The 12,359-nt window shown below is 43.0% G+C and overlaps 1 protein-coding gene across 1 annotated transcript in view; it reads right to left on the bottom strand.

Moving 5' to 3' along the window:
• The window catches only part of LOC132765103 (zinc finger protein 271-like), a 39,238-nt gene that overhangs the window by 18,768 nt on the left and 8,111 nt on the right, over nucleotides 1-12,359 (bottom strand). Inside the window, exon 2 of the mRNA XM_067463407.1 lies at nucleotides 10,625-11,832. Within this exon, the coding sequence (XP_067319508.1) occupies nucleotides 10,625-11,821 (1,197 nt within the window). The 5' untranslated portion in view covers nucleotides 11,822-11,832. The remainder of the gene's footprint in view (nucleotides 1-10,624; nucleotides 11,833-12,359) is intronic.

Genomic DNA, 12,359 nt, shown 5'->3' with positions numbered 1-12,359 from the left:
TATGAATGAGTTTCTATGCACACTGCACATATCTTATTTGTAGTGCAAAAAACACTTAAATGCAATACAATAATGAAAATGAAGAACAATTTTAACAAATATAAACTTATTAGTATTTCAATGGGAAGTGTGGACCTGCTTTTGTCTGATGAGATAGGATTGTTGTTGTTGTGTGCTTTCAAGTCATTTCAGACTTAGGTTGACCCTGATCGAGGGCCAGGTAAATCACAACAAATATGCTGTATTTTAAGTATCGTTGTTACTTCTTGGTTGCTTTTATAGTCACAGGAGGGAGAACTATCTTATATTGTGGGCGCTATAATTTACAAGGTCTGTAGCCTTCTATGCCAAAGACTGCTGGTGCAGCAGTCAACTACAAATCCCAGGAGCCCTTAGCACTGAATCAGGGCAGTTCAAGTAATGGCAAATTGCATTTATTCTATAGTCTTGGTCACATTCTCCAGTGCAGTTTCCAAGATAAGTGCTTAGGTTGTTGAGAGTTGCAGTCCAACAGCATCTGCAGGATGTCATGATTATTTATATGCAACCTTTCTTCCTGGACAGGACTCAGGATAGCCAATGGGACTGAAGGCTAAATGAATCCAGAGTGAGCTGAAGTTGAAGGACTGGGACCCCACCACTGCTGACCCTTTATGTTTAAAAAGTTGATGTATTTATTACATGGAGAGAGAAATCCAGTAATAAAATTCTTTTGTTTCCTCCTTTTCTCAATATATGATTTGAATGTCCACTCAAAGAGTCCTTCCACACAACCCTATAACCCAGAATATCAAGGCAGAATATCCACAATATCTGTTTTGAATTGGGTTATGTGAATCCACACTGCCATATAATTCAGTTCAATGTGGATTTTCTACAGCTGTGTGGAAGGAGACCTAAGAAATGTGCTATATCCGCTGAGGATTTCTAGGTTTTCCAGGTCTTGGAATCTTTGGAGTTGTTGATTGGTCCTGTTCCCTTTAACAAATACTTACAGTGTTTCTCAACTTTCCTAAAGCCACAATCCCTTTAATACAGTTCCTCATGTTGTGGTGACCCCCAACCAGAAAATTATATTAGTTGTTACTTCATAACTGTAATTTTGCTATTGTTATGAATTGTAATGTAAATATCTAATATGCAGGCTGTATTTTCACTCACTTGACCAAATTTGGCACAAATACCCAATACGCCCAATTTTGAATACTGGTGGGGTTGGGGGGCATTGATTTTGTCATTTGGGAGTTGTAGTTGCTGGGATGTATAATTCACCTACTTTCAAAGAGCATTCTGAATGCCACCAACAATGGAATTGAATCAAACTTGTCACACAGAACTCCCATGACCAACAGAAAATACTGGAAGGGTTTGGTGGGCATTGACCTTGATTTTGGGAGTTGTAGTTCACTTACATCCTGACAGCACTGTGGACTCAAACAATGATGGATCTGGACCAAACCTGGCACGAATACTCAATATGCCCAAATGTGAATACTGGTGGAGTTTGGGAAAAATAGACCTTGACATGTGGGAGTTGTCGTTGCTGGGATTTATAGTTCACCTACAATCAAAGAACATTCTGAACCCTACCAACGATAGAATTGGGCCAAATTTCCCACACAGAATCCCCATGACCAAGAGAAAATACTGTGTTTTCTGGTGGGTTTTGACGACCTCTCTTACACCCTCTCAAGACGCTCAGGTTGAGAAACACTGATTTAGAAGCATTTTTGTTATCTAAATAGAATTAGAACAGGAATAATATAGCTGCCTAGATTTTTTGGACTCCAACTCTCAATATTCCTCAGTACTGGCTGCAAAAGTTAAGCCTGATGGGACTTGCAGCTGAACATTTGGAGGGCTGCATGATTTCTGTACCTGCTCTGTATAGAAATATAGCAGAGACAGGATTATGCCAGTTTTAAATACTTTTCCAGCAGTCTAAATAATGAAGATAGTCATAAACATGCATTTTACATATCTAGGCACTCATTTAATAGGCTTCCTTTGTGTATTTAAATGTTCAGAAATAGGTACTGCAGGGAACACTCATATGATCCAGGAATGAAAGTGAATGCAAAAGAGTTCCTTCCAAAAACGTCTGGGGAAAAGAAAACTTCCTTATTATCAGGGATGGACAACATGTAGTTCTTTGGATGTTGCTGAAATTCAACTTCCACTGTTGGCCATATTGTCTCAGGGTTGATGGGAATTCCAGTCCAACAACAGTTGGGAAATCTAAATGTTTTCTTCAACCTTTACCTTACATATACAGTAAAGGTAAAGGTTCCCCTTGACATTAAGTCTAGTTGCGTCCAACTCTGCAGCTTGATGCTTATCTCCATTTCTAAGCCAAAGAGCCAGCGTTGTCCGTAGACACCTCCAAGGTCATGTGGTCTGCATGACTGCACGAAGCACCATTACCTTCCCGCCGAAGCAGTACCAATTGATCTACTCACATTTGTATATTTTCTTTTTTTTATTGTTTTTATTTAGAATAATGTGCTCCCAAGAGTGGAGCGGGATAGAAAAGAGGTGAGAACGTTGAGATTATATTTTAAGATAAAACGGGTCCACATACATTGAAAGTGGAGGAACATTGTGAAGTAGATAAAGTATCGAAAGATAGATGGGGAAAGGAGAGAGGAGAAAGGAGGGGATTTTTTTTTCATATTTGCATATTTACAAACTGCTAGGTTGGCAGAAGCTGGGGCAAACAGTGGGAGCTCACCTTGCTCCCTGGATTCAAACCGGTGACCTTTTGGTCAGCAAATTCAGCAACTCACAGGTCTAATGTGCTGTGTCCCCAGGGACTCCTATCTATACAGTACTTTCTACAAAAAAGTAATCAGGGAAAGTTCTGAATCTCATAAGAGGGAAAATATATTTCCTCATAAGAAAGAAAATATTATAGAAAAAATACTATGAGAAAATAGTATATACAGTACTCGCCATAAGTGAGAGGGGAAAAAGTAGAGGAGTAAGGGAGAACTTGCATTTGGTCTTATGTTGTTGCTTTTCCTCTTCATGGGACTATTAATAGCCATCAGTTGATCCCTGCCTCAAACGGGAATTTGTTTATGAGTTTGTCTAATAGCCAAACAATGTTCACATTTTGACCAGGCCTTTGGGCTCAACCAGGGATGACGCTAAATGTGTGTTAGATGCTATGTCAAGATTATAAATAGTAAATGAAGGAGATCCAGGTTACAATGAGATCACACAAGGAGGGCAGGTTAATGTTTTTCTTTTTCTTTCTGCAGTCCCATTGGAAATAATTCTCTGACCCTGGCTTAGTTTCTATCAGCCTTATTAGAAGAGAGGTATCATTAGTTGGAATGGAATCCTGGAAGCTCTAGTTTGGTGAGGTACCAGAATTCTTTGGCAAGGAAAGCTAAAAGCTATATAGAATCTAGTTTGATGAGGCTCCATCTACACTGACCATATCATCACAGAATCATAGAGTGGGAAAGACACCATATGGGCCATCCAGTCCAACCCCCTGCCAAGAAACAGGAAAATAGCATTGTAAACATCCCCGACAGATGGCCATTCAACCTCTGCTTAAAAGCCTCCAAAGAAGGCGCCTCTGCCACACTCCGAGGCAGAGAGTTCCACTGCTCAACAGCTCTCACAGTCAGGAAGTTCTTCCTAATGTTCAGTTGGAATTTCCTTTCCTGTCGTTTGAAGCCATTGTTCCACGTCCTTGTTTCCAGGGCAGCAGAAAACAATCTTGCTCCCTCCTCCCTGTGACTTCTGCTCACATATGTATATATGGCCCTCATCATGTCTCCTCTCAGCCTTTTCTTCTGCAGCCTAGCTCTTTAAGCCGCTCCTCATAGGGCTTGATCATTTTAGTCACCCTCCTTTGGACACATTCCAGCTTGTCAACATCCCCCATTGCAATGCCCAGAATTGAACACACTGTGATTCAAGTTGTGGTCTGACCAACACAGAATAGACGGGTCGCATGACTTCCCTGGATCAAGGTACTAGACTCCTCTATTGATGCAGGCCAATATCACATTGGCTTTTTTAGCCGTCACATCACATTGTTGGCTCATGTTTAACTTGTCCACGAGGACTCCAAGATCTGTTTCACATGTACTGCTCTCAAGCCACCCGTCCCCATTCTGTGTCTTTGCATTTCATTTTTTCTGCCTAAGTGGAGTATCTTGCATTTGTCAATGTTGAACTTCATTTTGCTAGTTTTGGCCCATCTCTCTAATCTATTGAGATCATTTTGAATTCTGCTCCTGTCCTCTGGAGTATTGGCTATGTCAATATTCTAAAATCAGAATACATAAAGTCCAAGCGTTCTTCATTTCAGCTTCAGATGGGTGTTCAGAGTTTATAGAAACCAACAAAACACATTTTAAACAAACTTTATTGACTACCATATGAAACTGGAATACAGTAAACGTAAAACCAAAAAGTCCAACTCTACAGGGATAATAGATCAGGAAATAAAAGGATACAGGTAGAACAACAGACGAAAGATATAAACCTAACAATCCATAAACAAAAAGAGACGGAAATACTGAAAGTTGATCTAATTTAGACAGAAGTTTTTCCATTCATTTGGCCAAACTGAAGAGAAAGTGCAATTGTGATCAAATTAATACTTTTTGGATTCTTAATCTGTACCAGGCATGGCCAAACTTCAGCCCTCTGGGTGTTTTGGATTTCAACTCCCACCATTCCTAACAGCCGGTTAGTGGGAGTTGAAGTCCAAAACACCTGGAGGGCCGAAGTTTGGCCATGCCTGATCTGTACCATGGGAATCATATATACTTCCAAATGTTGTTGGGCTGAAACTCCAGCTGTTTCTTCTTGTGAGCCATATGGGTTGAGGTTCAACAACACAATGAGGGGAGCACAATACCTTCTCTTTCTACACATATGGAAAAGCCCTATATGTGTAGAAAGAGGTTAGTTATTTCATCAAATGGCCTACCTTTTTTTGAATAGCCAAATCAATAGTTGGGCTTGGACAAGTTAGGATAAAGGTAAAGGTTTCCCCCTGACATTATGTCTAATCATGTCCAACTCTGGGGGTTGGTGCTCATCTCCATTTCTAAGCTGAAGAGCCAGCGTTGTGCATAGACACCTCCAAGGTCATGTGGCCAGCATAACTGCATGGAGCACCGTTACCTTCCCGCCGAAGCAGTACCTATTGATCTATTCACATTACATGCACAATGGAGGACCTCCTTGCGGCAACACCAGAGGCACTCCAAGTGGCCAGATACTGGTCAAACGACATTTAATCAACTACCAAGCTTGCAAACTTTGTGTTTTGTCTGTTTGTTTGTTTTGTTCTGTTAGAAATGTAATATAATGGTCTGGTTGCCCCTGGCACGATAAATAAATAAAACATTCACATTTGCATGGTTTCAAACGGCTAGGTCGGCAGAAGCTGGGGCTAACAGCGGGAGCTCACTCCGTTCCCCGGATTCCAACCGCTGACCTTTTGGTCAGCAGGTTCAGCAGCTCAGTGGTTTAACCCACTGCACCACCGGAGGCTTCAAAATTCTCCAAAAGTACCAAATTCCTGGGAGAGTTAAAACGTAAGCAATACTGAGAAATAGAAACTCCCACAAACTCTCAACCAGCTTCACTATATTTCCCAAGGTCTGATTGAGTAATGTATTGTATATCATGCCTGTATAGACATATTTGCAGATAACTACAGCTCAACTAACAGAATTTCCCTAATGAAAATACGTCTATTCATCCTTTAACCTGTACATCTCCGGGGATCTTGCACTTTGCATTTAGCACTGGCCAAGAGAGCTTAACCTCTATCCAAGTGGTTCTCAACCTGTGGATCCCCAGATGTTTTGGCCTTCAACTCCCAGAAATCCTAACAACTGGTAAACTGGCTGGGAATTCTGGGAGTTGTAGGCTAAAACCCTTTGGGACCCACAAGTTGAGAACCACTGCTCTATTATCCTTAAAGGAAAACACAGATCTACATAGTGCAATAGCAGGCTCACAGTAAAGAAGACAGCTGGCTGCTGCCAACAATTCCACCTTTGGTGGCAATGTGGGATCGTTCCTTTTTTAATGGCAGGAGATTATCTTTAAGGAGTTATAAAGTACGTTTTCTGATTCAGTTTCAGTTCAAGCTCAACTGTGACTCAAGGTGTCCTTGTTGAAAGCAACGTTTTGTTGTTTCTCACACCCAAATCAGTGTAAATATTCAAAATATAGATGCCAATTTGTATACACAATGGAGTGAGTAATAACATCACTATAGCCTTAGTACTAGATGGTTAAACATATATAGACTATCTAGAAAAGTGGAAGGATCCACAGGTTGTTGGAACGCAACAGGGAGGAAACTACAAAAAGTAGTACATGAATATTGCCTTCTGATATGCATTTCAAGGAGCATTGACATCATGGGGAAATGGTGGTTTTTCAAACACAGCCACTCTCTCATACTCTGTGCCAGTCTTGGAGTGTGTCTACAGTGTAAATCTAACGAAGTCTTACATCACATTTAATTGCCATCGCCCCCAGTGGTTCAGTGGCAGGACAGCTGACCGAAAGGGTCGGCAGTTCGAATCCAGGGAGCTGGGTGCACTCCCGACTGTCAGCTTCAGCTTCTCAAACTACAGGAAAGGAGATTCCACCTGAACATTAGGAATAAGTTCCTGACTGTGAGAACTATTTGGAAGTGAAACTCCCTGCCCCAGTGTGTGGTGAATGCTCCTTCTTTGGAGGCTTTTAAATAGAGGTTGGATGGCCATCTGTTGGGGGTGCTTTGAATGCAATTTTCCTGCTTCTTGGCAGGGGGTTGGACTGGATGACCCACGAGGTCTCTTCCAACTCAAGGATTCTATAAGAGAAGCGTCCCACAGGATGGTAAAACATATTTGCATCCCCTGGGCAATGTCCTTGCAGATGGCCTATTCTCTCACACCAGAAGCGACTTGCAGTTTCTCTAGTCGCTCCTGACACACAAGAAAAACCTGCCATCACTTAATGTTATGAAATCCTGGGAGTTGTAGTTTTACAAGGTCTTTAGCCTTCAGATACATTACATTGCCTTCTCACCCAGTGTTTAAAAATTTTAATCCTTGTTACTGGCCCTGTTACTGCCCACTGTGATTTATTTTCTGTGTTTGATGTGCTTGTTTCTATTGTTCTTGATTTTATTTTATTTTATATTTTATATTTTATTGTTGTTATATGTTGTTTATTTGCATTGCTGTATTGTTGGGCTTGGCCTCATGTAAGCTGCCCCAAGTCCCCTTGGGGACTTGGGGTATAAATAAAGTTGTATTATTATTATTATTATTATTATTATTATTATTATTATTTTCTGCCAAACAGTGCTGGTGCCTCACTAAACTACTCTGGAGCCCCCAGTGCCACACTGGGTTAAACCCTTGTGCCGGCAGGACTGAAGACTGACAGGTCGTAGGTTCCTATCCAGGCAGAGCGTGGGTAAGCTCCCTCTGTCAGCTCCAGCTCCCCATTCAGAGACATGAGAGAAGCTTCCCACAAGGATGGTAAAACATCAAAACATCTGGGCGTCCCCTGGGCAACATTCTTGCAAACAGCCAATTCTCTCACACCAGAAGCGACTTGCAGTTTCTTAAGTCACTCTGACACAAGAAAAACAAACAAAAACAAACTACAAATCCCAGGATTGTATAGAATTAAGCCCTGACAGTTAACGTGGTGTCAAACTGCATTAATTCTACAGTGGAGCTGCATCCTTGGTGACATTACTTTCAGAACTTGGAGAATAGTTGCCTTCTGGTTATCTTAGGCTCTCATAGAAACAAAGAACATTGGGCCCTCTGGATCTTTTGGCCTCCGACTCTCATCCGCACCAGACAGGTTTGGTCTGTGGGAGTTATATATCCAAAATATAGGCAAAGCCAATGTTTCCTCCAGTGGAGTACACTTTCATTAGAGTTGCATGATTGAGGTACCATTGAATTACCGTATTTGTGGCCAAACTGATAAGAGTGTGATAGTGACAGTGTAAAGTTATTTTGTAGCAATCATTGAAAATATCTGGAATACGCTTGTGCAGATAACAATACATGGAAGTGGAGACTTATCAGCTATAGCAGGCATGGGCAAACTTGGGCCCTCCAGGTGTTTTGGACTTCAACTCCCACAATTCCTAACAGCCAGAGTTGAAGTCCAAAACACCTGGAGGGCCCAAGTTTGCCCATGCCTGAGCTATAGTCACCAACGCAGCTTGTTTATTGCTCATCTCTATATTTTAAGTGCACGTTTGAGTATTTTGTGTTTCCTTCCTGCCTATTTTGTGCTTGATTTGCAACAATACCGCTATGTTTCTATCCAGCCTCCCTCCATTCTACTATTACTGGTCTATACTGGGAACTGCTAGTCATTACATTTTCTACAATTTACATATGAATCTGATGAATGCTTGAACGCAGTGATTGAAAATATTACTGCATGAACCCCATCTGCATAGGAATATGCCGCACCACTGAGCTGCTGAACCTGCTGACCGAAAGGTCAGAGGTTGGAATCCAGGGAACGGAGTGAGCTCCCACTGTTAGCCCCAGCTTCTGTCAATCTAGCAGTTTGAAAACATGCAAATGTGAATAGATCAATAGGTACCTCTTCGGTGGGAAGGTAACGGCGCTCCATGCAGTCATGCTGGCCACATGACCTAGGAGGTGTCTATGGACGACGCCGGCTCTTTGGCTTAGAAATGGAGATGAGCACCACCTCCCAGAATCAGACTCAACAGGAGTTAATGTTAGGGGAAACCTTTACTTTTACCACTATTATATGAACCCTATATTATGACTATGCCTGGACTGAAAGATATTTCCTTTTGGAAATATCCTTCAGCCAAGGCATAGACATAATATAGGATTCATATAATAGTGGATAATAAAAGGTAAAACTAAAGGTTTTCCCCTAACATTAAGTCCAGGTGTGTCCGACTCTGGGGGTTGGTGCTCATCTCCATTTCTAGGCCAAAAAGCCAGCGTTGTCCATAGACACCACCTAGGTTATATGGCCAGCATGTCTGCATGGAGCGCCATTACCTTCCCATCGAGGCAGTACTTATTGATCTATACACATTTGCATGTTTTTGAACTGCTAGGTTGGCATAAGCTGAGGTTAATAGCAGGAGCTCACCCTACTCCCCAGATTCAAACAGCTGACCTTTTGGTCAGCAAGTTCAGCAGCTCAGCAGTTTAACCCGCTGCACCACCAGGTGCTCCAATATTGGATAATACTGAACCCTAGAATCGTGCAGCAGAACCTAGTGATTTTTAAGAGAGAATGCTTTTCGGAGCTTGGGTACAAAAAAAAAAAAGAAGAAGATATCAAATACATGGGCAAAGAGGTTCTTTTCATATTCAGATTAATAGCAGATTACTAAAATGACTGTGCAAATCCTAAATATTTTTACTCTGAGGTAAGCACACACTGAATTCAACGAGATCCCTCACAGGTATATCACTAAGGTCCCATCTAAAGGTATAGGTAAAGGTTTCCCCTTGACATTAAGTCTAGTCATAAGGTGCTCATCTCCATTTCTAAGCCGAAGAGCCGGCGTTGTCCATAGACCCTCCAAGGTCATGTGGCCAGCATGACTACATGGCACGCCGTTACCTTCCTGTGGAATCGGAACCTATTAATCTACTCACATTTGCATGTTTTTGAACTCCCCCTCTTGGGAGAAGAGCAAAGTACAGACCACCTGCTGCAATGCAACCTGAGCCTTGCCACATGCACAATGGAGGACCTTCTTATAGTAACACCAGAGGCACTCCAAGTAGCCAGCTACTGGTCAAAGGACATTGAATCAACTACCAAGCTTGCAAACTTTGTGTTTTGTTTGTTTGTTTGTTTGTTAAAAATGCAATACAACTATTTGGTTTGCTCCTGACACGATAGATAAATAAATAAATAAACAGACACCTCAACATCTGACGATGCCTGCCACAGATGTAGGCGAAACATCAGGAGAGAATGCTCTGGAACATGGCCATACAGCCCGGAAAACTCACAGCAACCCACTATACTACCAAGGATTACATTGCGGCGAGCAATACCAACCAAACAGCTTTTTAAAAATGGCTTTTAATGAAGATGTGTTTGGTGGTAACCATGCCATGTGAAGAGACACCTTCCAGTCATTGTGCCAATGCAAACACCCTCTGAGGCCAACAATGAGAAAGAGAGCTCAGAGACACCACAGAGACTTACTTCAGTCCTCCCTTTAAACTTCCCCAAGTTAAAAGGGATGAAGAGGGAGGAATTTGTGATACGGTTTAGTACTCTACTACTGGCAAGTCAGTATTATTGTATCCCACTGCTAGCTTCTCTGCTCACATAATGTCAACAATCAAGAAAGTCCCTCCATCTTTATTTCCCCCATGTGGGTCGCTTGAGAGGTATCGCTGAGCACAAACGGATTCAAATTTGTAAGTCCAGTCACAGCCGCAGGGTCATTGCTTTGCTTAACAGGCGGTGAGACTTCCTCCTCTTGATTCCAGAGGCGTTCAGAAGCCGAGCACCAGTCGGTGGCACCGGGAGATGTGTCTATTTCAGAAAGTGCCATCCCAAGACTCCCATCCTTGACATGGACTCTCTGATGGGATACGAGGCGCGAGCTCCGTGCAAAGCACTTCCCGCAGTCGGAACATGTGTAGGGCTTCTCTCCCGTGTGGATTCTCTGGTGAGTGACAAGGTCGGCGTTGATCCGGAAGCTCTTTCCGCAGATGTGACACTCGTACGGTTTCTCTCCGGTGTGAATCCTCTGGTGCTTAATCAGATCTGAGCTGTAACTGAAGCTTTTCCCGCAGATGCCGCAGGGGTACGGCCTTTCCCCCGTGTGGACCCGCTGGTGGCAGATGAGGTGGGAGCTCCGCTTAAAGCCCTTGCCGCAGTCAGGGCATTCGTACGGTTTTTCTCCCGTGTGGTTTCGCTGATGGGTCACTAAGTCGTAGTTGACCCGGAAGCTCTTGCCACAAATGGAGCACTCGTACGGCTTCTCCCCGGTATGGACTCTCTGGTGCCGAATTAGATGAGAGCAGTCTCGGAAGCGCTTCCCGCAGATCCCGCAAGGATAGGGTCTCTCGCCAGTGTGTACTCTCTGGTGGGAGATGAGGTGCGAACTCCGGGTGAAGCTCTTCCCGCAGTCAGAGCATATGTACGGCTTCTCTCCCGTGTGGCTCCTCTGGTGGTTGACCAGGTCGTAGTTGGAGCGGAAGCTCTTCTCGCAGATGATGCACTCGTAGGGCTTCTCCCCCGTGTGGACCCTCCGGTGGGACATCAGCTGGGAACTCTGGGAGAAGCCCTTTCCACACTCCAGGCAGATGTAGGGCTTCTCGCCTGTGTGGACTTTCTGGTGAGAAACCAGGTCCGAGCTGAAGAGGAAGGTCCTCCCACACTCCAGGCAAGAAAAGGGCTTCTCGTCGGTGTGGCTCTGCATGTGCTCCACCAAATCCACCTCCTGGCCAAAGCCCTTTCCACAGACAGGACACGTATGCGGCTTCACCTCTTGGTGAATTTTTTGATGCTCGACGAGGCAAGAGCTCCCATTGAAGCATTCTCCACAAACAGTGCAGATATACTGCGTCTGCGAAAGAAATGCGCCTCCATTGAGGGGAAGAGATTCATTCTCCGGTTCTGGAGCAGAGCTTCTCCCCTCTATCTCCGAACTCGTCTCACTGAGTTCATCTCCTTCCACTTCATGGTCTGGAGAAGCATGACTTGGGCAAGTTTCTGAAGGCGTTCTATGCGATGTTGGTTTAGGACCTCCTTGCTGAGATGTACCCTCCTCTTCCTCATTCACCATCTTTTCATTTACTGTTTGGACAAAAAGAATTCACACAATCATTAGTATATAATAATAATAATAATAATAATAATAATAATAATAATTGATGAAACCATGGACTATCTCCTCAGCTGTTGCAAGAAAATCACAGACGGACTACAAACAGAGGCACAACTCCGTGGCCCAGATGATTCACTGGAACTTATGTCACAAGTCTGCTTGTTCCATCTCTCTCCAAATACCTATCCTAGTTATATGTCACCTGGTCATGCCCAGCATTTAAAAAAAAATTAATTATTACATTTGGCCCTGCCATAGGTTTTTAATGCATCGTGGTGTTATTGTTACTGTTTATTGCTTTGTTTATGAGTTTATTTATTGTCTGTATTGCTGTTGTTGCTGTTTTTACTCATGTACTTGGGCTCGGCCTCTTGTAAGCCACACCGAGTCCTTCGGGAGATGGTAGCGGGTTATAAATAAAGGATTATTATTATTATTATTATTATTATTAAGTACCACCTGCCAGCAGTAAAGAATTGGTGGGATCATAAACCCG

The sequence above is a fragment of the Anolis sagrei genome, chromosome 2 (assembly GCF_037176765.1).
Source record: "Anolis sagrei isolate rAnoSag1 chromosome 2, rAnoSag1.mat, whole genome shotgun sequence".
Classification (NCBI taxonomy): domain Eukaryota; kingdom Metazoa; phylum Chordata; class Lepidosauria; order Squamata; family Dactyloidae; genus Anolis; species Anolis sagrei.
Note: the sequence above shows the minus strand (reverse complement) of the source record. Positions and strands in the feature narration are given on the sequence as shown.